The 27,695-nt window shown below is 42.7% G+C and overlaps 1 protein-coding gene across 1 annotated transcript in view; it reads right to left on the bottom strand.

Annotated features, from left to right (window-relative positions):
• Nucleotides 1-27,695, bottom strand: part of HHAT (hedgehog acyltransferase) — a gene marked incomplete at both ends in the record, with an annotated part of 362,271 nt that overhangs the window by 75,711 nt on the left and 258,865 nt on the right. The window contains one exon of the mRNA XM_079697991.1: nt 8,531-8,732. Coding sequence (XP_079554117.1) covers nt 8,531-8,732 — 202 coding nt within the window. The remainder of the gene's footprint in view (nt 1-8,530; nt 8,733-27,695) is intronic.

Below are 27,695 nucleotides of genomic sequence, written 5' to 3' on the forward strand. Positions count from 1 at the left end.
CAAGGGCTGGGGGAGGAGGATGTATTTAAATTACTCAATGAAATGGAAATCAGGAGTAGGGTGGGTGAGCAGCTTGAGATGTAGATTCTTCTTTGTGTAGGAATAACTAACAAGCACCCTGAAGGTGTCTTCCTTCAAGGGAGAGATCAAAAGCTTTAAATGATACATTAAACAAGATGGACTTAATTGATATATATAGGACATTCTATCGAAAAACAACAGAATACACATTCTTCTCAAGTGCTCATGGAACATTCTCCAGGACAGATCATATCTTGGGTCACAAACCAAGCCTTGGTAAATTTAAGAATATTGAAATCATATCAAGTACCTTTTCCAACGACAACGCTATGAGACTAGATATCAATAACAGGAAAAAAATCTGGAAAAAATACAAACACATGGAGGCTAAACAACACACTACTTAATAACCAAGAGATCAATGAAGAAATCAAAGAGGAAATAAAAAAATACCTAGAAACAAATGAAAACATGATGACCCAAAACCTATGGGATGCAGCAAAAGCAGTTCTAAGAGGGAAGTTTATAGCAATACAATCCTACCTTAAGAAATAAGAAACATCTCAAATAAACAAACTAACCTTACACCTAAAGCAATTAGAGAAATAACAAAAAAAAAAAAACCCCAAAGTTAGCAGAAGGAAAGAAATCATAAAGAACAGATCAGAAATAAATGGAAAAGAAATGAAGGAAACGATAGGAAAGATTATTAAAACTAAAAGCTGGTTCTTTGAGAAGATAAATAAAATTGATCAATAGAATTAGAAATGAAAAAGGAGAAGTAACAACTGACACTGCAGAAATACAAAGGATCATGAGAGATTACTACAAGCAACTCTATGCCAATAAAATGGACAACCTGGAAGAAATGGACAAATTCTTAGAAATGCACAACCTTCTGAGACTGAACCAGGAAGAAATAGAAAATATGAACAGACCAATCACAAGCACTGAAATTGAAACTGTGATTAAAAATCTTCCAACAGGGCTTCCCTGGTGGCGCAGTGGTTGAGAGTCCGCCTGCCGATGCAGGGGAAACGGGTTCGTGCCCCGGTCTGGGAAGATCCCACATGCCGCGGAGCGGCTGGGCCCATGAGCCATGGCCGCTGGGCCTGTGCGTCCGGAGCCTGTGCTCCGCAACGGGAGAGGCCACAACAGTGAGAGGCCCACATACCACAAAAAAAAAAAAAAAAAAAAAAAAATCTTCCAACAAACAAAAGCCCAGGACCAGATGGCTTCACAGGTGAATTCTATCAAACATTTAGAGAAGAGCTAACACCTATCCTTCTCAAACTCTTCCAAAATATAGCAGAAGGAGGAACACTCCCAAACTCATTCTACGAGGGTCTCACCCTGATACCAAAACCAGACAAAGATGTCACAAAGAAAGAAAACTACAGGCCAATATCACTGATGAACATAGATGCAACAATCCTCAACAAAATACTAGCAAACAGAATCCAACAGCACATTAAAAGGATCATACACCATGATCAAGTGGGGTTTATTGCAGGAATGCAAGGATTCTTCAATAAATGATTTTCAATCAATGTGATACACCATATTAAGAAATTGAAGGAGAAAAACCACACGATCATCCCAATAGATGCAGAGAACGCTTTCGACAAAATTCAACACCCATTTATGATAAAAACTCTCCAGAAAGTAGGCATAGAGGGAACTTACCTCAACATAATAAAGGCCATATATGACAAACCCACAGCCAACATCGTCCTCATGGTGAAAAACTGAAACCATTTCCACTAAGATGAGGAACAAGACAAGGTTGCCCACTCTCACCACTCTTATTCAACATAGTTTAGGAAGTTTTAGTCACAGCAATCAGAGAAGAAAAAGGAATCCAAATCGGAAAAGAAGCAGTAAAACTGTCCCTGCTTACAGATGACATGACACTATACGTAGAGAATCCTAAAGATGCTACCAGAAAACTACTAGAGCTAATCAATGAATCTGGTAAAGTAGCAGGATACAAAATTAATGCACAGAAATCTCTTGCATTCCTATACACTAATGATGAAAAATCTGAAAGTGAAATTAAGAAAACACTCCCATTTACCATTGCAACAAAAAGAATAAAATACCTAGGAATAAACCTATCTAAGGAGACAAAAGACCTATATGCAGAAAATTCTAAGACACTGATGAAAGAAATTAAAGATGATACAAATAGATGGAGAGATATACCATGTTCTTGGATTGGAAGGATCAATATTGTGAAAATGACTCTACTACCCAAAGCAATCTACAGATTCAATGCAATCCCTATCAAACTACCACTGGCATTTTTCACAGAACTAGAACAAAAAATTTCAGAAGACCCTGAAGAGCCAAAGCAATCTTGAGAAAGAAAAACAGAGCCAGAGGAATGAGGCTCCCTGACTTCAGACTATACTACAAAGCTACAGTAATCAAGACAGTATGGTACTGGCATAAAAACAGAAATACAGATCAATGGAACAGGATAGAAAGCCCAGAGATAAACCCACGCACATATGGTCACCTTATCTTTGATAAAGGAGGCAAGAATATACAGTGGAGAAAAGACAGCCTCTTCAATAAGTGGTGCTGGGAAAACTGGACAGCTACATGTAAAAGAATGAAATTAGAACACTCCCTAACACCATACACAAAAATAAACTCAAAGTGGATTAAAGACCTAAATGTAAGGCCACACACTAGTAAACTCTTAGAGGAAAACATAGGCAGAACACTCCATGACATAAATCACAGCAAGATCCTTTTTGACCCACCTCCTAGAGAAATGGAAATAAAAACAAAAATAAAAAAATGGGACCTAATGAAACTTAAAAGCTTTTGCACAGCAAAGGAAACCATAAACAAGATGAAAAGACAACCCTCAGAATGGGAGAAAATATTTGCAAATGAAGCAAATGACAAAGGATTAATCTCCAAAATTTATAAGCAGCTCATGCAGCTCAATAGCAAAAAAACAAACAACCCAATCCAAAAATGGGCAGAAGACCTAAACAGACATTTCTCCAAAGAAGATATACAGATTGCCAACAAACACATGAAAGAATGCTCAACATCATTAATCATTAGAGAAATGCAAATCAAAACTACAATGAGATATCATCTCACACCGGTCAGAATGGCCATCATCAAAATATCTACAAACAATAAATGCTGGAGAGGGTGTGGAGAAAAGGGAACACTCTTGCACTGTTGCTGGGAATGTAAATTGATACAGCCACTATGGGGAACAGTAAGGAGGTTCCTTAAAAAACTAAAAATAGAACTACCATATGACCCAGCAATCCCACTACTGGGCATATACCCTGAGAAAATCATAATTCAAAAAGAGTCATGTACCAAAATGTTCATTGCAGCTCTGTTTACAATAGCCAGGACATGGAAGCAACCTAAGTGTCCATCAACAGATGAATGGATAAAGAAGATGTGGCACATATATACAGTGGAATATTACTCAGCCATAAAATGAAACAAAATTGAGTTATATGTAGTGAGGTGGATGGACCTAGAGTCTGTCATACAGAGTGAAGTAAGTCAGAAAGAGAAAAACAAATACCGTACACTAACACATATATATGGAATGTAAAAAAAAAAAATGGTCGTGAAGAACCTAGAGGCAAGACGAGAATAAAGATGCAGACCTACTAGAGAATGGACTTGAGCATACGGGGAGGGGGAAGGGTAAGTTGGGACATAGTGAGAGAGTGGCATGACATATATACACCACCAAACATAAGCAGCCACATAGCACAGGGAGATCAGCTCAGTGCTTTGTGACCACCTAGAGGGGTGGGATAGGGAGGGTGGGAAGGAGGGAGACGCAAGAGGGACGAGATATGGGGACATATGTATATGTATAACTGATTCACTTTGTTATAACACACCATTGTAAAGCAATTATACTCCAATAAAGATGTTTAAAAAAAAAGGAGCGATCAAATCGAGAATTGGCAAGAAGTAGTTTCTCTCTACTGATGCTTCAAAATGTTTCCACTTATTAAAAGATTTCTATGCTGAACACAAATTCTAGCTCCCCGGGAGAGTACTTGTACAGAGAAGAAGCATGCTGCTTTAGCAGTAACTCCTCTTCATCCACCCTGCTTGGTGCCTTGTGAAAATGCCTCTTGTCAGCTTTCTACAGCTCTGGGCCTCAGTGAGTCACAGTCAATAATTCCCCCTCTCATAAAGCAGTAGGGTACCAGGAAGGCTAACTCCTCCCTACCCTTTTCTTTCCTCTCTATATATTTTGTGCATCACTAGACCAATTAGCGTTTTGCCATCACTAGACCAATTAGTGTCTACCCTGCTACAAAACAATCTCTCTATATAATGTTCAATAAGCCTCAGCCTTAGTGAGTTCCTCCAGTATTCAATCTATATTCTTTATGGTGCTCTGTAAGCTTATTTCCTCTTATATGCCCCTCAGTAAAGTCAGAAAATATATTCACTCATTCATTCAGCAAGTATGTACTGCATGTTTACTCTGCGCCAGGCATCATGATATGTGTCAAGGATACAGATCTCTGATTTCATGAGGCTTACAGTCTCGTGAGGGAGATAAGGATTAAATAAGTTATTGTATAAAAATATTTCATTGTAACTGTGATAGGTACAACAGAAGAGACCACATACAAGGTGCTCCAAATGAGTTACTAATTGGGACCTGATTGACTTAGGAGGGTCAGCAAAGGCTACCCAAACAAGCTGTCATTGAAGGTGAAATCTGAAGGATGAAATAGGAGGGAAAGGAGCAAGGGCATTCTAGAGATGGAAGAGCCTGTGCAGGGGAGCTGGGGCTGGAGGGCCCAGGTATGTAAACGAAGAGAAGGAAGGACAGAGTGCGAGGGGAGAGAGGCAGAGAGGATGGAGAGAGGTAGCAAGATCAAGATCAGCCAAGGCCTTATAGGTCATCTTAAATATGGTGGACTGAGCCCCAAGAAAATGGTATGCCACTAAGGATTTTAAGGACAACAACATGGTTAGTTAGGTTTTTATTGAGAAGCATCACTTAGTACTATGAGAATGATGAACTGAAGAAGGTAAAAGTGGAAGCAGGGAGACCAGTTCAAAGCTACTTGGTAGACTGGGCAAGAAATGATAACAGTGGGGTTAGGATGATTCAGTGGAAATGGAAACAATTTTTAAAAATTAAGATCTACCTAGGAGGTAGAACGTACATACAGGTAGAACTGGGAGAGAGGGAGGTACAAAGGATAACTTGATGGTTTGGGCCGTGAGGGACTAGAAAGATGACGGTGGCTTTTGTAGAAATGGAGAATGCCAGAGGCAAAGGAGCTAATTCGAATTATTGGGGGACAGGGGTCCACGAGGTCAGTATTATGCATGTTAAGTCTGAGATATCTGTGAGATATTCAAGTGGAGAGGTTCAGTAGCCAGCTGGATATACAAGGCACCACATCAGTAATAAAAATCATTCTATATTATAGCAGAGTCAAACACTATATTCTTTTACTTTTTTTTTTTTTTTCTAGAAAAGGGGTATGTTCCAGAACTGTATTGTTCAAAATGGGAGCAACTAGCCACAAGGGGGCTACTTAGATTCAAATTAATTAAAGTTAAATAAATTTAAAAACTAGTTTCTCAGTGATGCTAGGCGCATTTCAAGTACTCAGTGTGGCTTGTGACTACTTGTATTGGACAACACAATGGACATTTCCATTACTGCATAAAGTTCGATGGGAAAGCCCTGGCTAGAACATCAGAGGGCTTCCTATTTACAACAGTCAGCTCTGACTGGTCTTTCAGTGAGTGTTCAACTGTCACCAAGAAATAGAATCCTACTGTATTTTGTGTCCCAGACAAAGCTTTGAGGTTGAAGATGAAGAAGATATGGGAAAAGAAATAATGATAATCCTTGTTATTCAGATATCTTTCAATCCATCATAAAAATAAAAAAAAAAAAACAGATGAAGGATGAAAGGCATGGGGAGAGTGTATAAGAGGCATGGGGAGAGAGCCCATATTTTAAAAATACTATCAGATCAACTGGGAGACTAAAATCAGATGAAATTAAGTACCAAGGAGGCATTAAGTGCTTATTCGGATTTTGACAAAAGAATGGTAAATTTATAGCTAATATTTTACAATAACTATAAATGGAGTATAACCTTTAAAACTGTGAATCACTATGTTGTACACCTGTAACATAATGTTGTACAATAATATTGTATCTCAATTTTAAAAATGAATGGGAAATGGATTCATGAAAGAGAGGGAACGATGTAACCCAAGTGGGGAAACGATTTATTCAAAAGGCTGTGTACATCTGTAATGCCAGCCATGTTTTTCTGAAAGAAAACAGAATCTGTGCCGAACTGTATAAGAAGCAGAGTAATGGAGAAAAAGTCCTTAAGTGGACAAGTGGAAGAAGAACTAAAGAACCCAATTTGGAAGCATTAATTGCATACTGACTTACTGAGGCTAACTCAGACACGCAGATAACCACTGGAGATATAAGTGATAATGGGGTCCTGACCTTGTGCTCAAGGAGCTCCTAGTCTAAACAGCCATAGCCAAGCACCAGGCTGTCAGGATGCAAGACAGATGATAAAAATAGGTTTTACAAAATGTGTTCTTGCTCAATAAATATGTAAACTAAACACCACATTTGCAATATACAAGACATACATCTCACCAAAAAAATGCATGTTCAGAAATTACTATACACCTGGGAGCTTGAATTGTGGATGGAAGCTCAAATGAGGTGAACATGTGAAGGTCCTGGAATGAGCTGTGATGGGGCAGAGCAGACATTCAAGTGCTTCATCCCGTGAGCATGTCTTTTCACTGTCTTCCTTCATTATTAACCAAAATTAACAAGCCAGACACTACATTGCACAGTGTGGGTTATTCCTTTAATATTTTAGATTCTTTCGATTTCTTAGTAATGTAAGCCACGGCTCAAAGTCTACGGAGCTCTGCTTAAGATTAAGTTCAAGGTTAATGTCAGACCCTTCATGAGGAACATGGAAATGTGTTATAGGGCTTCAGCCAGGGCTGAAAAGAATCTTCTGGCTTTCATGGCTGATGACTGGGTTTGCCACTTTAGGGAAGACTACTTAGATTTGAAGGTGAAGTTTGTAACCTTTATGATACCACCTTTCATGGTTTTTCTTTGTGTTACAAAGCCATGACTTTCATTGAAATTCCACTTTCTACTGGAATTCACTGACATTTCTTTCCTGCTGATTGCTGGGTACTAGTACTGAATAAAATACTTATCTGTAAACATACATAAACATATTTAAATTCCTTCAGGAGTGTTATCTTTGCTCTATGCTTTGTACCAGTTTTTATTGAAACAACTGTCCACTTGTACTGTGGTTATCTTTATAGAAAAACACTCAAATGTATTATATTTTGGTGATGTTGGCTTTTTGAAATACATTTGCTTTACTTGCAAATATGGTGGGAATTTACCCACATTAATCATTTCCCAGTAAATTTCTTGTGTTTTACTGCCCGCCATGAACACTGATGCTAGCATATTTCTTTTTAGATACTTTTTTCAGGGTTATCGGAATATTGCTGCATATTCAGAATTGATGATTTCCTATAAGATTCTAATACATACTATGCCACATTTACATGATAAAACACTTGCTCATAGTTTAAAATCACTTAAAATATGTGTGTAAAGAAAAGTGCTCAATTTTCCAAATCATTTGCCTATAGAGTGTGAATATGTCTTAAATCCTTACCTGATTTTTATGCTACTAAAACTTATCAAAATAGCAATGATTAAAAATACCAGTACTACTCAGTATTGGCAAGGGCATTCTCAGGCACTGTTGGGTAGGAATGTAAATTGGCAAACTTTGTCTACAGGGCAGTTAAGAAACAGGTAAGCAAGTATGTATGGCAAAACTTAAAAGTGAGAAAAACCTTTAACTTAGCAATGTTACACTGAAGAATGCACCCTGGTTATGACAGTCATCTCAATGCAACTGGTAACTGCAAAAAAACTGGAACAACATGTTAATAATAGGAGACTAATTAAATAAGTTATGACACATCCACATAATGGAATTCTATGAAGCCATTAAAAAGGGTTGTTAGAAATGCATTTGATGACAAAGAAAGGGGTCCTGATACAACTGTATCTCTAGTATAACAGCATGTTTTAAATGTGTGTGTGTGTGTGTGTGTGTGTGTATAGAGAGAGAAAAAAAATTTAGAAGAATGGGTATTAACAGTAGTTTCTCTCGAGGAGACTTTTTTCTTTCCTTATACTTGTCTGAATTTTCTAATTCTCATATAATAAATATGTATTACTTTTATAGTTAAAACATTTATTTTTAAAAAATAGCTACAGAAGCCTCTTTTTCAGGTGTCCTACCTCTGGGCACACAAGTTTTGAACCAATCTAGCAGGAATGGCCCACAATGGGGTAAACGTGATGACCGCCTTCCCTCCCAAACCCAGTCCACCGAGCGTGGCTGTCGCCTACTGCACAAGCAAGGACCCAGCTCACCAAGCTGTCCTGGACACGCGGCGCCTGCACAAGCCTCTGGACTCCATTCTCCACGGTGACTCCCAGCCAGTTGAGTGTTGCCCAGCACCAGAGGTAGTCATTCCCACCATGCCAGAAGCTCACAAACGCAAACGTCATTGCAGTGGAAAACAGTGTCCCTAGCAGGCCGTGCTGGGACCCGCCCATTGGAATGTACACATACCTAGAGACAGAAGAGGCTTTTAGGAACCATGCGGAGGGTTGTCCCGGCAATACCACTTGCTCCCGGGCTTGATTCTCCCATCACACATTGCTATTCCCCGTGTGCAGACCCTTCCTGACTTCCAGGAAGCCACAGAGCACTCCCTGAATTCTCCAACACACACGGAGGTGGCAATACATAAACCTCAGCTCTGAGGGGCTTTAGCTTAAATGAACACACAGGCTAAAGAGCTCTCATTACTGGAGCAAAACAGCACTTATAGGAGGCAGGGTGAGGAGTATTGAATTTAGAGTTTCTAAAAGGGACGCACCCAACTCTAGAAGCTCACTCACAGGATGGCAATTAAGTTTCTGGTTCCATGAGGACACCAGACTTCAAGGCAGGTATGTATTTTACAGCTCAAACTATTAAGTTTCTGGTAAACCCAGTATTTAAGCACAATTGCTGAATTCAGGCCCCTAAATGGCAGGACAGCTCCTGCAGAAGAGGGGTGCCAAGGCCAGATCCTCCAGCTATCCCGGGAAGTTGCCCAGAAGCAGTACGAACTCGCAAGTGAAGAGAAGAGCTCTGTGCTCACAGGGCAGCCGACTTATCACCCGAATGGTACAGCCATCCCTTGGGTATGTTCTCTACTGTTGAGACAGCTGTCTGACTACATACCCACAGAGCCATGTTCTTCAATCAGTATGTTCCTGCTAGAGTTGGGCAAAACTCACATCTTGGGTTGTCAGGGTCTGGACAACTAGGAACACACCCTCCTTACAGCAGCCTTTTTAAAAAAGCCCATAGGCCTTTGTTTACTGCTGGTCAGTGCTTCTTTGTCCCACCTCCTTCCACGAAGGAGAAGGAAATCATCATTTCCTGAATACGCAGTGTGTCCCAGGCACGGCACTAGACACTTTCCATGGATCACTCAGCTTGATTCTTTGAAACACCATATGCTGTTCTAGCATGCCAACCCATGGACAAGTTGTCTTGTTTATATATTATTTTAATATTTTGTCAGAAATATTATTTTTAAAATCATTTTTGAATAGAACAGCTTTATAAGCAAGCCAAAAAATACAAAATAAAAACCATTCCCCAGTCAATAAATACTTCTAGAGACTATGTGACTGTAAGTATTTTTAAATGTCCTCCCTCACTTTCAAAGGTGCTCCAGGTTAGATGGTAGCTTATGTGATCAGCTTAGCTAGCCCCACTATCTGGGTGAGAAAAACGGGCTGAGAAGGGGAAGAGCCTAGATGCAAATCTGCAACCATGGCACCAGAGTTAGTGTTTTCCATTACACCTCTGGGTTTATTTTGAAAGCCCTCCTATCTTACATCCCAATCTGAAACACACCGGAAAGCATGTGAGAGTGGAGGTATTTCAGAAACAAGTGAAGCAAAGAAAATACTTTCTCTCGTGCACAAACAAGACCATCTTGACAATCAAGTTAGCAAATAGGCATCAAGCACTCACTACCGATCAAGGAATCCTCCATCTGCTGTCAAGCATTTATTTAGGCCTCCAGGGCAGTCCTGGCATTATGAGCAACACAGAGACATAAGACGTTGTTCCTGCCCAAAGGACAGTTATAGCTGGTTGTGAAACAATAGCAAACAAGTCCCATCATTAAGCTGATATGGTACTTGTTTGCTATATGATACGGTACAAAGTATACCAGGAGGGCTTAAGAGTGTGGAGGAGAACAGGGTCAGTGGAGGCGAGTGGGTTATGGGAGGCTTAATGGTAAAGGTCCCCACCCTGGCAAGGCCTAGAGGATGAATTTTGCCAGGCAAAGGGGAGAAGGGTGGGTGCTGCATCATGGACCAAGAAGGGGCGGGCAATGAGCCAGAAAAGCCTGACAGCCCCAGGAACAGGTGTTTTGTTTGGCATTCTGCTGCCCCCTACAGGCTGCTTGGTTATTGGTGTAGAATGCCCAGCAGAGGCAAAAAATGGACCACAAACCTCTGCAGCCTCCTACCTGCATGAAGGTAACCACTGACCCATCATGGAGCTCCATAAGGCTATACTCCACTTCATACAATCAGTTCTGTGTGTAAGAAGGTTGCATGTTAAAAAAAAAAACAGTGTGGTTAAACCAAGTTCAAAAGGATAAGGAATAACTGCTGTTTACAGAAACTTTGCAGATAATCATTTTATAAAACAAGTTAATTCTGATCCTAATACTCTTCTCATCCAACACTGGTGTGTTTTATGTTGAGATTTTTGTTGTATCTCACTACATTAAAGTGAGCTGCACTATATATATCAGAAAACCCCAGTATAGAATAAAAACCTCTCATCGTCCACATCAATGGTCCTTAATATTAGATCCAACTCCAAAAAGAACATGTTTTCAAGTTTGTGACAGGAAGCATCTAGCCCCATAATTACATGCACAGCTATTTCAGGCATCTCTTGGCATCATGACTTTGTTACTTTGCCTTCAAAAGTGACAGCCGACAAAAATTTCTGAAAATTCCTTTTACTCCAGAAACTCATATATGGCAGGTCTCCAAGGACATGAGGTTGCTTGCTTGTTTTAAACCAGAAGAGGGAGGGTATGGTTTCTAGACTGGAAGACAAAAATCCCTTCTCTCTTAATTTCTAGATGGCAGTAGATACAGCAAGAAGGAGAGCGAGCATGTTTCCTTTTACAAATTCTACCAGGCTTGTGTCAGTTCTATGATTAATAAAAACAGAAATATGTGTCTCTTTTAGAAAAGCAGTAGTACGACCTCACTTACTTAGATCCACTTCAGACTGAAATTGATTTCCCAGTGGAAGAAAACATTCAGTACCACCTTCTCAGCAAAGCAAAAATAAAAAGATTTTTTTTCCTGTCAGTGACTGTGTGAGCTTGAGCGTGCACAAGGCCTGCCCCTGCCAGGATGGCTTCGTGGGGTCACTGCTTGCAGAGAATGTTGCCTGAGGTAGTTACCATCCATCTGTGCCACCTTATTAATTTAAAACCATCTAACAGAATTAATGCAACATAGCAAACCCCCGACTCAGGAGGAGAAACCTACATAAAATGTAGATGTTATTTATAACGTCTGCCCTCTACTGAATATCCATGTACCAGGTACTTTATATAAACTGTTTCTAATCACTTACACAACTTTGCAAGGACCAGCCCTATTTTACATGGGAGAGGTGGAATCCGAACCTAGAATGTTCTACTTTCAGAACCCCTAGGCCTGTGTTCTATGAAGCCATTTACTGTAATGGGAGCATCTCTTGGTGATATGTTCCTCTGATTCAACCAAATCTTCAAAGCAGTCTCCACAGAAACATCCACCAGTATTTCATTAACTGAAGAAAGATGCTCATTATTTACAATGGAGTTTAGGCCAAGGAGCTCTGTGCCAGAAAGCCAGAGTTACAAGTTCCATTTTTAAACAGACTAAATAAATTCCTTCTGTCCCACCTACCATCTTGTCCAGGCAGGCATCGTGCAGATGTCTATGTCAGAAGTTAAGTGTAAGAGGTTGATGGTTGGGGCTGAGTAGTAGGCATACGTGAAGGGAGAAGAAAGTATCTATTTCCCTCATACCCACTCTGAAAAACAACTCAAGAATGTCTGACAGTTGGGACAGGGGTGGTGAGAATCTACGTGGTAACAATAAATGCTGGAGAGGGTGTGGAGAAAAGGGAACCCTCTTGCACTGTTGCTGGGAATGTAAATTGATACAGCCATTATGGAGAACAGTATGGAGGTTCCTTAAAAAACTAAAAATAGAACTACCACATGACCCAGCAATCCCACTACTGGGCATATACCCAGAGAAAACCATAATTCAAAGAGAGACATGTACCACAATGTTCACTGCAGCACTATTTACAATAGCCAGGACATGGAAGCAACCTGAATGTCCACTGACAGATGAATGGATAAAGAAGATGTGGCACATATATACAATGGAATATAAATATAATACAATATAGTATATAATATATACTATATTATATATAATATATAATTATACTATGTTATATATAAAAACATAATAAAATATAACGTAAGTCTCAGTCACAAAAAGAAACAAAATTCAGCTATTTGTAGTGAGGTGGATGGACCTAGAGACTGTCATACAGAGTGAAGTAAGTCAGAAAGAGAAAAACAAATAAATACCATATGCTAACACATATATATGGAATCTAAAAAAAAATGGTTCTGATGAACCTAGGGGCAGGACAGGAATAAAGATGCAGAGATGGAGAATGGACTTGAGGACACGGGGAGGGGCAAGGGTAAGCTGGGATGAAGTGAGAGAGTAGCATTGATATATATACACTACCAAATGTAAAACAGATGGCTAGTGGGAAGCAGATGCATAGCACAGGGAGATCAGCTGGGTGCTATGTGACCCCCTAGAGGGGTGGGATAGGGAGGGTGGGAGGGAGACGCAAGAGGGAGGAGATATGGGGATATATGTATACATATAGCTGATTCACTTTGTTACACAGCAGAAACTAACACAGCATTGTAAAGCAACGATACTCTAATAAAGATGTAAAACAAATTAAAAAAAATTTTTAAAAGACATTACTCTTAAAATCACAATGCTCTCTTTTTTTTCAGGACCTACCCAATAGCTTCCTGGCTTGCCATGTTATTTTCAAACCCTTTGCCATGAACCCCAGACCCTAGCGAGGTAAGAGGATGAGGCACCTAAGATACTGAAAGACTTGGTTTTTACTGTCCCATGGATTGAACTGAAGTTGCTGACTTCCCATCTTCAATTACCTATTACTTGGCTGGGCTGCGGCAAGCAGTGGCTGACATCCTATTCCAGCTCTGCCTTATCTTTCTACTCTATTTCCCACTAGTTCTCTTGAAAAATCCTGAAATCCTGAACAAATGGGGCTTTCACACTTCTGTGCCTTTGGTCATACCATTTTCACATCCTCCATCCTCTCTGGTTTCCCAACTCCTCCAGGAAGTCTCTTTTAAATATTCCCACTCTCTATTTAACCCAGAGAACCTACTGTTTGTACCACTGAATTGAACAGTTATTCATCAAAAGATGTCTTTTCTATTAAGATGGTCATTTCAGCTAAACTGTAAAATTCTTTTAGGCAGTTCTACATATGTGTGTGTGTGTGTGTGTGTGTGTGTGTATGCATGCATGCGTTATTATATAGTTACTAGTCAACAGTATTTAAATACCTAACAATATAATTTTCATTTACTTTTCATAATCTCCAATAGCTTTTACATTTGTGATAAACTGTCACACTGTCACAGACCCATTATGAAAGATTAGGAAACAAGGAAGGATTACACGGACCTGCTCTCATTATTGGGGAGGCTTCAGAAGACACCCATTCCCAAAGAATACAGACACCTGACGGCTCTGAAGTCTCCCCACACTTTGTAACCCTACTTCCCCTATTAAAGTAAAAATCATGCAGCCCCAAAGCTCCAGACATATCCCAACCTCGAGGGATTTCAAAAATGACAAGTACCAGCCTTTTAAACACTAGAGTCTTTAGTGGTTGGGAAGGGAGGACTTCTGGCTGTGTCTCACTGGTGGTAAGGTGACCCCACCTTGGCTTCACGTGGGCTCTGAGATGAGTTCCTGCTTAGAGTTCTCTGCAGAGGTGGCCGTGCTCTCCTAAACCCAGCTCTCACGGACAGTGGCTCCCGCAACCCGACCCTGGCTCTGGCTTTGGCCTTGGCCCACATCTGAGTTCTCTTTCTCACAGCCCAGTGATGACCCACCAGTCAAATCCTCATCCTCTAGGTAGTGGACAAAGGTCTGGTGTTTAGTTCTCACAAAGGAACTAAACTATATATTTGCTTATTAAAAGTTTTCAAAGGAAGATGCATGCAGAAAGTATAATTTACTTTTAATATCTTTCTGCCCAGTACAGATCATAATGGGATTTTAATAAGTAAAAACCAGCAGTTGGTTAATGGGCATCTGCAGACCTTATCATCTCCAAAGGCTAAGAGAGGTCCACTTTCAAAGCAGAGGGCACGTCTGAGCTGGGCTAATTCTCAGCTCCTTTACTGAAAGATGCTGGCTAAAAGTTTTGTATGCAACTCTGAAAAATTGCCTGTTAAAAATATTATGTCCTATCTGGCAACAAAATACTGTAGAATTCATAAAACAGAGATTAAAATCCGGCTATATTTAGTCTACATTTAAACTTCTAGGTTCATGTAATTAGATGCCAACATTTTTTTTTTTTAATAATATTTTCATTCCACAAAGCCAGTAGCTCAGTGGGCTGAAGTACCGTGCTGATGAACCTAAGCCTATAACTTCCATCCTAGAGAAAGATTTAACTCTACCCTCATAAACCAAAACGCAAACTCTAGCTCCCCAAAAGCTCTATCTTCCTTCCTGTGGAAGAGGCTAAAAGAGCATGAATGGCTCAGCCCAGCTGCCCTTACCACTAGAACACGCCCAAGCAGCAACAGCAGCAAGGCACGGGACAAGAAGGAGGGCAGCACCTGGATGCTGGAGGTGTGGCCTTGGTCCTGCTGTGCCACTTACCAATCTCTGTAACCTTGACCTTGACAATCAAGGCTGCTCACCTTAAGTCTGTACACTGAGCACATACTGGGAATGTTAAAATCTTCTTTGGTATGAGTTGTTGTAAAGATCAGATGATACAATACATGTTTAAGGAGTTTGGAGATTTTAACACTCCATGTAAACAGAAGGATGCATACTTAATAACAATGGGCCAGCAGCAGCATGCTTGCACTCAGGAAAAAACAAGATGCCGTTATCATAATGATTAGCATCCCTATATTTTTCACAAGCATTTCAAGGCACCAAGACCTCCGGCCTGCTTGCTCAGGGATGTTCTTCACTTAAAACCATTAGCCTTAAATATGCCACCATTGGCACCAGGTCGCTTAGTGCTAAGGGGTCAAAGCTAGAGCAGAGGAAAATTTTTTTCTCCTACTCTTCTAGGTTCTTTGGCTGGGCTAACCACATAAGAGACATAGGCAGATTAGCAGGAGAAAAACAAATTTAATTACATATGCAGGGGAGTTCAAAAAGACAGTGAGACTCAAGGGCAAGTGAGGCAGTTGAGGCTCATATGCTGTCCTGAGCTACGGAATGGGATAGGGATCTGGGGCTTCAAAGTGTAGGAAGGGAATTCACAGGGTGATTAAGAAGAGCAGATGTTTGGCCATTAGAAGTTTGCCCTGCCCTGCAGATAGGTCTTTCAGATAAATATGTTATCTCTGGTAATAGATCTTTTTCTGGTACAGGCCCCCTATCTAAATTCTTTGAGATAGTTAAGTTAGAGGGAAAAGTTTTTCCTGAGTCTGCTGGATCTTGATTGCCTTCAGCTCAAAATAATCCACATGCCAAAGTGGCATCTTTGCAGGGTGGCACATTCTGCTCCCCCCCTTCAAAGTTATGGGTTCAACACTCACATGGACTTGTTGATTATGCTTAACCCAGACATCCGATACAGGCTACAGAAGATCCTGCAGGGGCCATGTGGGCGGATCAGGGCAAAGCAGCCTCTACCACAACTTGGTCTGTTACCAACATCTCACCTTCAAATCGCCGTAGCCCTTCCGCTCAGGCCGCCTCTTATCTGCAGAGTACAAGTCACCTCACCAAATCCTTTCCTTATAATGGGGGACTGCTGGGTGGGCAGGACCAGAAAGTGCTTTTATACTGGGTTAGTCATTCAACCCGTTTAAAGCAGCCTACTAATGTTCCAGAGGTTAGAGTCTTGGTGATGCCTACGTCTTTGCAGTATTACAACCTTCATGCTGACAGACTGAAAAAACAAACAAGTCTTTAAGGGGTCCTTCTTCAAAAATGAGCTTCCAGTCACAAATGAGAGATGGGAAGGCCCAGGGGGGAGTGAGCACAAAAAGGGGCCTGTGCTTTTTCCCTCCAGGGGGCTGCTAACCCTCTTTTGCTTAAGAGCACACTGAAGCCTCAGCAATCCCCAGGGTTCCTGGGCCCACATCTATTTGGGGTTATACATAAACACCATATAAAACAGATTCTTTGGAGGTCTGGGCAAAGGAGAGTGAGCTGGAGTTTGCACTCTTTAGTGCTAAGGAGTTGAGTCTCATTGCTAATAAAAAGGTCCTCAAAGCCTCAGTTTAATAACCACCAAGATTTCCTGGCTGCCTGCCTGTCTTCCCACCTTCCTCCTGAGAGGATGCTGAAAGCATCTATAAGCTGCCCTAAGCCAGACCAAGACGGGGAGGGTACAAAAAGCCGGCTGTTTTGCAGGCAAACCTGCATGTTTGTAGGATGGAGGTGTGTGTGATTCTGTGTCTCAGAGTCAGAGGGAAAGGGTTGAGGGGAGAGACCCCATTGTCCCCTTCTCCTAACACACTTCTCAGCCTTTGCTCCATCAGCAGATCCCAAACCCAGGGTCCAAATTACCACCGTCCGGGGCATATGCCTCCTCTTCTCAGCGGCTGTCCTGTGTGTCCTTTGTGCTCCCTTTTCAGTTCTGCCTCTCACCCACATCCTATTCAGTGCCACTCCTGCTGGTCCTAATCCTCTCACTCATTTATCGCAGCTGTTAGGAAAATGTTCACTATAAAACGAACATGTACAACTCAAAAATGACTGTGCTGGTACAATGCCTTGGGGGGGCCTCTAGAAGAACGTGCTCTGCAGATGAGCACGCTAAAGAAATGCCTGACTGAATGCTGAAGCATTTCATTCTCCATCTGGGTTGGTGGTGTGATGATTTTGAGACAGCCGTGCTGGACAGGTCCCCACAGAGGCAGGCCCACAGCCTTGACAGGTGTATACGCTACATTCCTATGGTGACACAGTATCTCAAGTGATAAAGCCCAGTAGCTTGGTCACTCGGGCAAAAACAAAAATGAACTGCTGAGGCAAAGAAGAGGCAAATTCTTTGTCCTCGGGAAGAATCCAGTCTTAGAATGGCAGTCCCTAGCCTCGGGGGTCCTGCTTACAGTGCATACACATCGCATTACGTCCTAAACTAAAACCCATCAGCCTGGCTTTTTTTTTTTTTTTTTTTTTGCTGTACACGGGCCTCTCACTGTTGTGGCCTCTCCCATTGCGGAGCACAGGCTCCGGATGTGCAGGCTCAGCGGCCATGGCTCACGGGCCCAGCCGCTCTGCAGCATGTGGAATCCTCCCAGACCGGGGCACGTACCCGCGTCCCCTGCATCGGCAGGCGGACTCTCAACCACTGAGCCACCAGGGAAGTCCCAGCCTGGCTTTTTTAAAATCATTCTCCCGCTGGCTCCCTCCTATGCCATCAACTCCATCTTATGAGTCTCCAAAACAGATTCTCCACTGCAATTAATGAACTTCATTCTGGCACAAGTGTGGGCCCTACAGTCATGCCAGCCCAGCCCCCAATCATGTAAGACCTCTGGCTGTTCTTTCCACCATCTGATCTTTCAAAATGGGCTCGGCATTCACTTCAGGGACTATTTCCCCAGCTGATCCCACTGAATGCGGGTGGCCTGATGATTCTTCATCTCTGCAGAATTCATGTGTTCGTCTCGGGCTAAGTTATTTCTTCAGACTTGTTGATGTGCTGTTCCTTAGCAATTCTGAGCTACTTCATCCAGTCTGAGGGTACGTGGGACTCCCCACCTCACAGTCAAGACACAGATCAGAAAACTATAACATTTCTCTTTTTATTTCCCCCAGAATCTAACTTAAACTCTGAACTCAACCTTACGTTGATTTCATGGCTGAGCGATATTCCATTGTACATGAGTACATAAGTACCACATAAGTACCACAACCTCTTTATAAAGCAGGAGGTGCTCAATGAACCCTGATCAACTGCCTTCTTTTCCTGTTCTTTTCCTCATCCTCCTCATTTCTCTGACTCATTCATTCATTCCCTTCCTCTTTTCCTTGTCACTCTATATGAACAAAAGAGAATTTTCCAGCTGGAAAGCGTGGCCTCCTGAGTAAATGTCCTTGTTCACGTCTGCCTCCACCACTTTCTTCTCTAAAGTGCTATGGGGTTTGGAAGGTGATATTTACAAAGTCAGACTAAATCACAGATGCCAACTGGAGGTGCCCCTAAGTGAGGGGACAGCTGGCAGGGACCGAGAGGTGGGACAATTACCAACTCCAACTTCCCCAGGAAGCTGCCAGAACTACCCAAAAGGGAGATTTAACCAAAAAGCAAAACTTCAGCGTTAAATGGTTTTAATATTAGAGCACCCAAATTGGGAGGTTTAAGATTTGTGATATTAACTTTAAAAGCCTCAAATAAAATCCTGGACACGCTCCTCAGTACCAGATGCATGCGGGCGTGGGTGTTCACGAGGCAAGAGGGAGTGTGGCTTTGGCCCTTCGCTGGATCGCTTGGCTTAACTTTGCTAACAAAATCTCTTCCTCTGCCGTGAATGTCACTTCCAAGTCCAATGCGTACTTTGGCCACGAGAAAAGTAGTGAGGGGTCCGGATCACTGTTGGACATGAACGAATGCACACACATACACATACACACGTGCACACACATACACACACACACACAGAGTGCCTCAGAGCACAGAGGAGAGTGGAGTGTGGATGGGGAAGCCAGGGTCACTGATTTCAGTGATGGTCTCTTTTCCAGGCCTTGGTTTACAACTGGTAAAAGTTTCAGGGCTATGGGACAGCTAGGGGTGAGGTCTATATAGTTTGGAACATTTGGGACATAAGCACGAATGGTCTTGAAGAGTTATGATCAATTACAACAGTGTGCTGCTTTGCTACTGGTCTCTGCTAAAACAGAAAGATCTGTCTTCTCTAATGGATTTTCAGGACACAGAGCTCCAAAAACCATAGCTTATGCTCCTGAGTTCCCCATTCCCCCCACTTCTCTGCTGCCATGAAGCTAACTTATGACCTAAAGCAAAATGCACAAGGAGAGGGTTATCTGAAGGAAGCCTGAAGTGAATCTTGACTCAAGGTGACAAATCCTTTCCTAAGAGCAAATTTCCACCCCCCACCCCACCCCCAGTTTATCTGCTTCGTCACTTCAGACATACGTATTCTGGACTTCCTTAAAAAGTAACAGTCATTGGTAATAAAAATATTCAGCTGAGCGGGCCATAGATGGGTTTCAATGCCCAGAAAGGGAGAAAAATGGGAGAAAATGCCAGCAGGTATACAGGTACCTCTTTCAAAACACTGCCACTGAAGACTGTTTTCAGGAGGAAGAAAAATAAAGGTCTCAGGCAACGAAGTGCTGTTTAAAAAAACAATCAAAGACACAGACATACTAGAGAATGGACTTGAGGACACAGGGAGGGGGAAGGGTAAGCTGGGACGAAGTGAGAGAGTGGCATGGACGTATATACACTACCAAACGTAAAATAGATAGCTAGTGGGAAGCAGCTGCATAGCACAGGGAGATCAGCTCGGTGCTTTGTGACCACCTAGAGGGGTGGATAGGGAGGGTGGGAGGGAGGGAGATACAAGAGGGAAGAGATATGGGGATATATGTATATGTATAGCTGATTCACTTTGTTATACAGCAGAAACTAACACACCATTGTAAAGCAATTATACTCCAATAAAGATGTTAAAAAAAAAAAGAAAGAAATTATCCTAAAAAAAAAAAGTCAAAGAGTAATGGTTGCTGGTGGTAATAAAGAGGCTGCTGCTCCCTCTCTGGACTGAAATCAGTACTCTGACAAATCAGCTTTAACAGAACTGTTTCAAGTGCCTCTCATTTATCATAATTATGATCCACAGTCCCTACCAGACATGATACCTTTTAAGGCTGGGCACTGGAAGGGAAAACTGATAATGCTTGGGTCTGGGCATGAATGACGATAAATCTGCAGCAGCGTCCAACAAAACCATGCTAGTGCAACACTTAATGGAAACAAAGCAAGATCATCATCCCATGCCCGGGAAACAACGCCCCATAAGCATTTTCCCCTTAATGCAGTGAGAGCCACCCAGATGACGCTGCTTATTCAGAAGATGCTACGGTATAATTGAATGAACTCTTGAGTGCACATTTAGAGATTAATATTTTAAGAGCTAGCATTTTACAGAGACAGTCTAAGGATGATATTCAATGTGTGCCACAAAAGGGAGTCTTCTGCAGATTAAAAATGCCACCGTTTATACAATAAAACCATATGAAATTCAAAGATGTCAGTCATGGAACTGGATATTAACATGGTCATCCATGTTGGGAAACAGTCACTTCCCAAGGGTTGGAGAAAGAGGTAGACCATCAGAATGGGATTTTGCTCACCAGGCTCCCTCTCAAGTGGGGCTGAGATGAAGAAAGAAGCTTTATGGGCTGGACAGTACTATGCTTGACTTTTACCTTATCCCTGAGAAAGGCGGGCGGAGAGGATGACGGGAAATCAGGTTCTCTCAAGCAACCTGTGGCTAATGTAGCTGCAGAGAAAAGCCAGATCTTGAGTCTGAGCCTGCAGAGAGGCAGCTGGGGTCCAAATGAAAGAAGTGCCGTCGCCAGCTCTCCCCTCCCACATCACCATCTTGCCTCCCGGTAAAACAGCAGAAAAAGAGCAGCTCCCAAGCAGAGTCATTCCGTGGAGGCCAAAGGGCAAGGATGTCCCCTCGGAGCTCCTGCCTGCCTGTGGAGTCTCACTGGCTCAGGCTACAGCCACTAACACAAATCTAAGGTCCAGTAACCGGTTCAGCAGGTCTGGGCCTCCAACATCATCAGCTTCCCCAAGGAAGGAGGAAAGGACGTGGAGGACATGCAGTCTATTTGGGTCACGTGCCCAAAGACAAGGTGGAGGGCAGGAGGTAGCTGACTCTCGGTTTACTGTTGGCGCCTTAGGTGGCACAGATGAGGAAGTCTGTTTTGAGAACTCAATAAACAGACCCTTTTCAATTCCATGGCCAAGTCTAGGAGACAGGGAGCCCCCTTCGAAAATATTCCCTCTCCTAGAATGAGCCTCTGGAACCTCCCGAGAGAGAGGGTGGCTGCCCATGCTGCAAAGCACAGCACACACACGGGCTGTGTGGCCATGGGCTTTAAACAGCAACTCCTCTTAGGGAGACAGGAGCCGAGAACCATCCAGGGGGATGCTGGAGTGGACCAGATGGAGGGGACAAGCAATCTGTTCTTCAGAGTTCAACTCTGGGGCCAACATCCCCACCCATCTGGTTGTCATCACGTCTGCGACAAGTTCCTGCTGTGCCATGGTCATGAGTAGGCCCCTGAGGCCTCAGGCTGGACTTGAGGGCACTGCCTTAAGTGACCTCTTCCGGGAGTTTCAGGACTGCAATTCTCAGTCACTTCAGTCCTCAGTGTTCTAGCTCCTCAGCGAGAAGTTTGCTGGGAGAATGGAAATCTCTCCCCCACACTGGATGTCAAGGGTGACTCGCAACCCACACTGGTAACAACTCACACCACAGACAGCCTTGGGGCGGGTCTGGGGCTTATGCTCTTCCTCGGCAGCACCAGCCCCTGCACGTGTGGCTGCCTCTGATGCAGCTGCGGCATCCAGCACCTCCCGTCCTCTCAAGGAACCCCTCGTTCTCAGGGGCTGCCCTGTGCAGTGACAGGTGCCCAACACCAATCTTGAGGGGAGCTCGCATCAGGGTCTCTGCTGAGCCCCTCAGGGCTGCACAGCTCTTTGGAGGACCCGAGTCCAAAGTCCCCTCGGGAGTAAGACACCCCACGGCATCACACGCTGAGCAGGGCACAGGACTCTGCCAAGGAAATGCCACCCTTTAAGGGTACAAAGCATATGAAACTCTAACGGAGACTCTGAGTTGCACCTGTATAACCTGGTATCACGTAACTGTACAGTGACTGTCCACTAGACTCAAACCAAGGGACTCCTTGCTCCCAAATCACGCATGTGTGTGTTTGCTTTTGTGAAAGGCATGTGCCTATAAAAAAATATGCCGACTAACTACTACAGTCTAGGCACTGTGAGAGACACTGAGATAATAAAAAAATGAATAGAAACATCCTGCTGCCTGGAGTGGATGGTCTAGTGGTAGAATCAGACATCTAGAGGTACAGTTAAAAACTGCACGTCAAAGCAGAAGGAAATACATGCAGCCTAGAGATGTAAACAGCACGCACGTGCTGGGGGTGTGCCGGGGAGGGGGGAGGGGGAGGGGTCTGTAGAATGGTCCCCAGGGGAGGGTTTATAGAGAAGGCCACACCTGAGATAGAGAAGGAAGGGACTACAGAGAGAAGGGGGGGCTCTATTTTGCCTTTACTGACTAGCTGACATCAATTTCAAGTTAACCCTAATAAGGCTGGCAAACTCTCCCCAAAGCCAATCTCAGAGGAAAAAGTTTATCATTCCCTTCTTAAATCTCTCAAGGAAACAAACATCTTAAAAGTTGACAAATCTTTAGAAAATGTAATCTTACATTTCCCTTTGGAAAATCTAAATGGCAGGCTACAGAGAGATATTTGGGCGCATGACACACGAAATAAAATGAGGCTTTCTTAACGAGTTACCTGGGAACCAAGAGCACCTAGATGTCACACGTGGATGTTAATGAGGCTGCCTGGGGGGTGAGCCTGGCTTGGCAGGCAGCACCTTGAGTACATGCCAGGACCTGTCTCCACCTCCATAATCCTGAACTGCTGTGACCCAGGCAGGACCAGAGGGTCAATCTAGGAGACACACTATTTATAATCCATGTCCAGTTCACCTCATAGGATTGTACATGATCATCAGATAAGGCAAAAGGGATGAAAAGAACTGAAAATTAATGTAAAACAAATGATTATTATATTAACAGTATATAGATAATAGTATATTAGGGTTACCATTATCCATAATAATCAAGGAAGGAATTTCCAATGAATTAAACATTTTTCTTAATAAGGAAGAGAGAGAGAAAACACTGACTGCTCACTGTAAGGCGGGCACTGTGCTGAACATTTTACATGTTATTCAATGTCCAAAACTACCCAGGGAATCTGCCCGCTCTCCCCATTTACAGATGGGGAAAATAAAGCTCAGAGAAGGTTATTTACAGCCCCAGCCAAAGAACTGGAAGACTAGATCTATGTTGCATCAGAGAACAGGACCCAGACCAACTGGTAGGAATCACAGGGAAGCACATTCTCTTCACTCTGAGCTGTCTGAAAGGAGAAAAGGAACACAGCTAATCGTGGAGCGGGGAAGGAGAGTCAGGTCTGCTTCCAAAAACGCATGCTCTTTTCACTAGATCAAGTGGTTTCCCCACGATAACTATAGACTTGAGGCATAAATAACCTGTATGCCTAACATTAAAAAGATAGTTAAGAAATATTAGATTAAATACTATCTATCTTTTGAGCCCCAAATAGGTGTCAATCACCCTATTCAGTGCTTTCTACAGTATCACATTTGCTTTAGATGGCACTTTAGCATTTTTTGGTGCCTCAGAGTCATTTCTGTGAACCTAAATTATCTTTGTAGCAGCAAAGCATGACAGTTCTAGATAAGTGTCCAGATCATTATGAGATGACAAAAATCCAGTGAACTTCCACTCAAATAAATCTGGTAGAAATGTATGATAACACCTCAAAGTCTAGAGGTCAAGAACAATCCCCTCTTGTTGGCACAAAGGACCCTGGAGACAGTAAGGATCTGAGAGGTCATCTTGTGTATGGTTCCCCCTGTACTATACCCACAACCAGAAACCGTCCAGTCTACACCTCAATGCTCTCAGTGACCAAGAACTCTTGGCTTTTTGAAACAGTCTTTTCTACCCTTTTAGGACAACTTAGATTGGAGAGAGCATGCTTCTCTGTACTTTTCACTGCTGATCCTGGTTCTCCTCTCTGAAGCAACATTTTGAACATGGGTACCGGGTCTTCAACTGGCAGCCTGTCAAACATCTGATGAAGGTTCTCATGTCTCTCCAAAGGTTTGATTTTGGACACAACGTATCCTCAGTTTCTTTATCCATTCTTTTACACCCAGTTCCAAATCTCCTGTTATAATTTCCCTTTTTCTAGATATTTCCTCATTTGTCTGTGTTCCCCTGGGATCGTGATACCTGAAATAGATTGCACATTTATGGAACGACATGAATACTGAAGAAGAGACTCAGAATACCATATTCTTTTTCTAACCATATATTCATATCATCAACAAACATTTTCTATGTATTTACTATATGCCAGGTACAACAATTAGCAGTGGAGACATTCAGGAATGTGCCATGGAAGACTGCCCTCAAAGAGCTTACATCTAACCTATTATAATGATGAAGCCCGCTGTGACATTTATTTCAAGGCAGGCTTATCTCATACCAAAGTCTGCACCTACTATGTTTCTGAGAAAGTCAAGACCATCGCATAAGAGTGCCCTCACTTCTTTCCTAATCACATACATTTTAATCTCTATCGGTACCTATCCACTCATTCATTTATGTGCCCACAGTGGAAGAGATGTCCTTTCCATGACTAAGGTTACCTCTGCTCTTTTGTTCTATCCCCTTCTGACTCCTGAGGGACCATGCTCCATCAATTACCCTGTATCCTTATCCAGCTTAACTGAACTGGTTCCCTCCTTAGCACAAAGACATATTTTCCAGTCCTTCCTATTTTATAAACACCCTTCTTTTACCCTGCAACTTCTACTTCTTCAACTTTGATCCTAACTACTTTTCTTCACAGTCAAGTATTTCAAGATCCTTGAAAGAGCAGTCTACACCCAGTCTCTAAGCTCCCCCACTCCCAATCGATCCCTAACCTGCTGCAATCTGACTTCTGTCCCTCCCCATTCCATTCAAACAACATTTGTCAAGATCATTAATGGCCTCCAGATTGCCAAAGCCCATGAATATATTTATATCTTCCTCTGACTTGTCTGCTACATTTGGCATTGCCTGTGTCTTGCGTTTTCCTCTTTTGATAAATTTCTGCTTTATGTCTTACCGTTACAGCACTACTTACATTCATTATAGAAAATTTAGAAACAGATATATAAAAAATCCAGAAATAACCACCAGTGACCTTTTTGTCTACATTCTCTCTGACATCTTTCTATAAATACACATTATGTACCACTTCAGGAAACTGCTCTGTTCACCTAATCTATCATGAGCATCCTTCCGTGTCTCCACCTTCCTTATTCACGTTCTTTCCTCCCTTGGTTCCAGTGAAACCACTGTTTTTGTTTTCCTTTTACCTTCAGAGCCATTGCTTCTCAGTCTCCATCGCAGGCTTCTCACTCTCTGCCTCGTTCTAAAAGTGTCAGCAGCTTCTCAGGGCTCTCTCCCTAGACCTCAATGCGCTCACACTGGGGGGCTGCACTGGCACACTGACAAAGCTGTCACTGAGTGTGGGTTCATCTATCACAGCCAGCTAGTCTGCCACACATAGAACAGGTAAATGGAGATGCTAATATACAGAAGATGCTCAAGGAATATCTGCTACACTCATCAGAAGGCAAGAGGAAGGGAGAGAAGGGCTCTGGTGAGCAGTACTGCTGGGGACATGACTTTCCCCAGCAGTAGACCCATCTGAGGGCAAGGAAAAGAAGAAAGAAGGGGTGAAGGGAAAACGACAGAGAAGCTCCAAAACCAGTCTCTCTCCTTCACGCCTCTGCTGAGAGCTGGATCTGTCATGCAGTGGCTGAGATGCACTACTGAATGGGCAAGAAGCTCCCAACTGGCCCCTCGGGTGATCAGCCCCCAGGAATCCCTGGGCACAGGTACCCTTGGGAGGTGACCCTGAAGAAGTGCTCCCTGTATTTCACTCTAGAACCCTGCCCACCACGTCTCCCACCTTCCCACCCACTCTCTCAGGAACTGCCTTCCACTCCCCCACCCACCCCAGCTTCACCTCTCAGCTCCTTCCCAGATTAACGTCATTCAGCTGCCAAACCCAAAGGACAATCCCTGACCTCCAACACGATTTTTTTTTTTTGCTATTCTTAAATTTTTATAACTATACAAGTTTTCAGTTGCTTCATTTTCTTGACTACAGTTGAATGCCATAGGGTTGAGACCTAGTCTGTTACTTGAACCTACAGCCCCAAATGCCCAGTATACTTCCTTATTCCCTCTAGGTGCTCGCCACAGGCAGAATCACCTGACCCAGGGGCATTAACATAAGGAGCTTAAAGTACAGTGGTTGAGAGCATGACTCCTCCCCTGGGTTCTAATTCCACCTTCACTTACTAGCTGTGAGGCTCTGAGTCTCAGGGTCCTGACTGGTCGAGTGGAGGTAATAAAACCCACCTCATAGGCTTGTCATAAAGATGACCTGGGATATTGAATGTAAAGAGCTCAGAACAGTGCTGGGCATACAGAAAGCACCCAATAGATGTCAGATGTCAGCTGTGACAAGGAAAACACACCTGAGAAGAAGACGAGTGAAGAGAACGCAAGAGAGCCTACTCCTCTCTCCAAAGCATTAATGTCCTCACATCCACAGCAACTTCACAATTCTTCACCCACACCCACCCTCTTCACCCTTAGTGATCGGACTGAAAAGAACTTCTACAAAGCACTCTTTTCTTTATGAGCATTACATGCCTTAATAAGCTGGATAAGTGGGAGTCCCAAATGTCAACAATTCAGATTAGAAAAATACACATTATTCCCAAGTACCCTCTCTAATTAGTGTTTACGTGATTTGCATGCCTAGTATATTTTACACTAAAGGGTGTTCTAGAAATAGCAGTAAATACCCAATGTCCTAAGAGTTCAATAGCTACCTAAAATTGAACTGGCTTATTGCATGATATTTGTGAGTTGTAATCCTGTAATTAAGGCTTCATTAGTCCCTGCAATTCCAGGGCTCTGTAGTGGTTGATTTAATATGATGAAGTTTGTCATATTCAGTTAACCTCTGTCATATTCATTCATTCACTCATTCATTCATTCATTCCCTATTTTGGGCACCCACTATGCACCAGGCACTGGGCTAAGTGTTGGGGATATACACACCTCAATGATGTCTCCCTGAAAATGTCATGGCACTGGATACCTCTTGTTTCACCATCTCTAGGTGAACCTTCATTAAGGATTTATTAAGTGGCTTTTAGGTATCAGACACTGTGCTGGGCACGATGAGA

Source organism: Hyperoodon ampullatus (genome assembly GCF_949752795.1).
Source record: "Hyperoodon ampullatus genome assembly, chromosome: 2".
NCBI lineage: Eukaryota > Metazoa > Chordata > Mammalia > Artiodactyla > Ziphiidae > Hyperoodon > Hyperoodon ampullatus.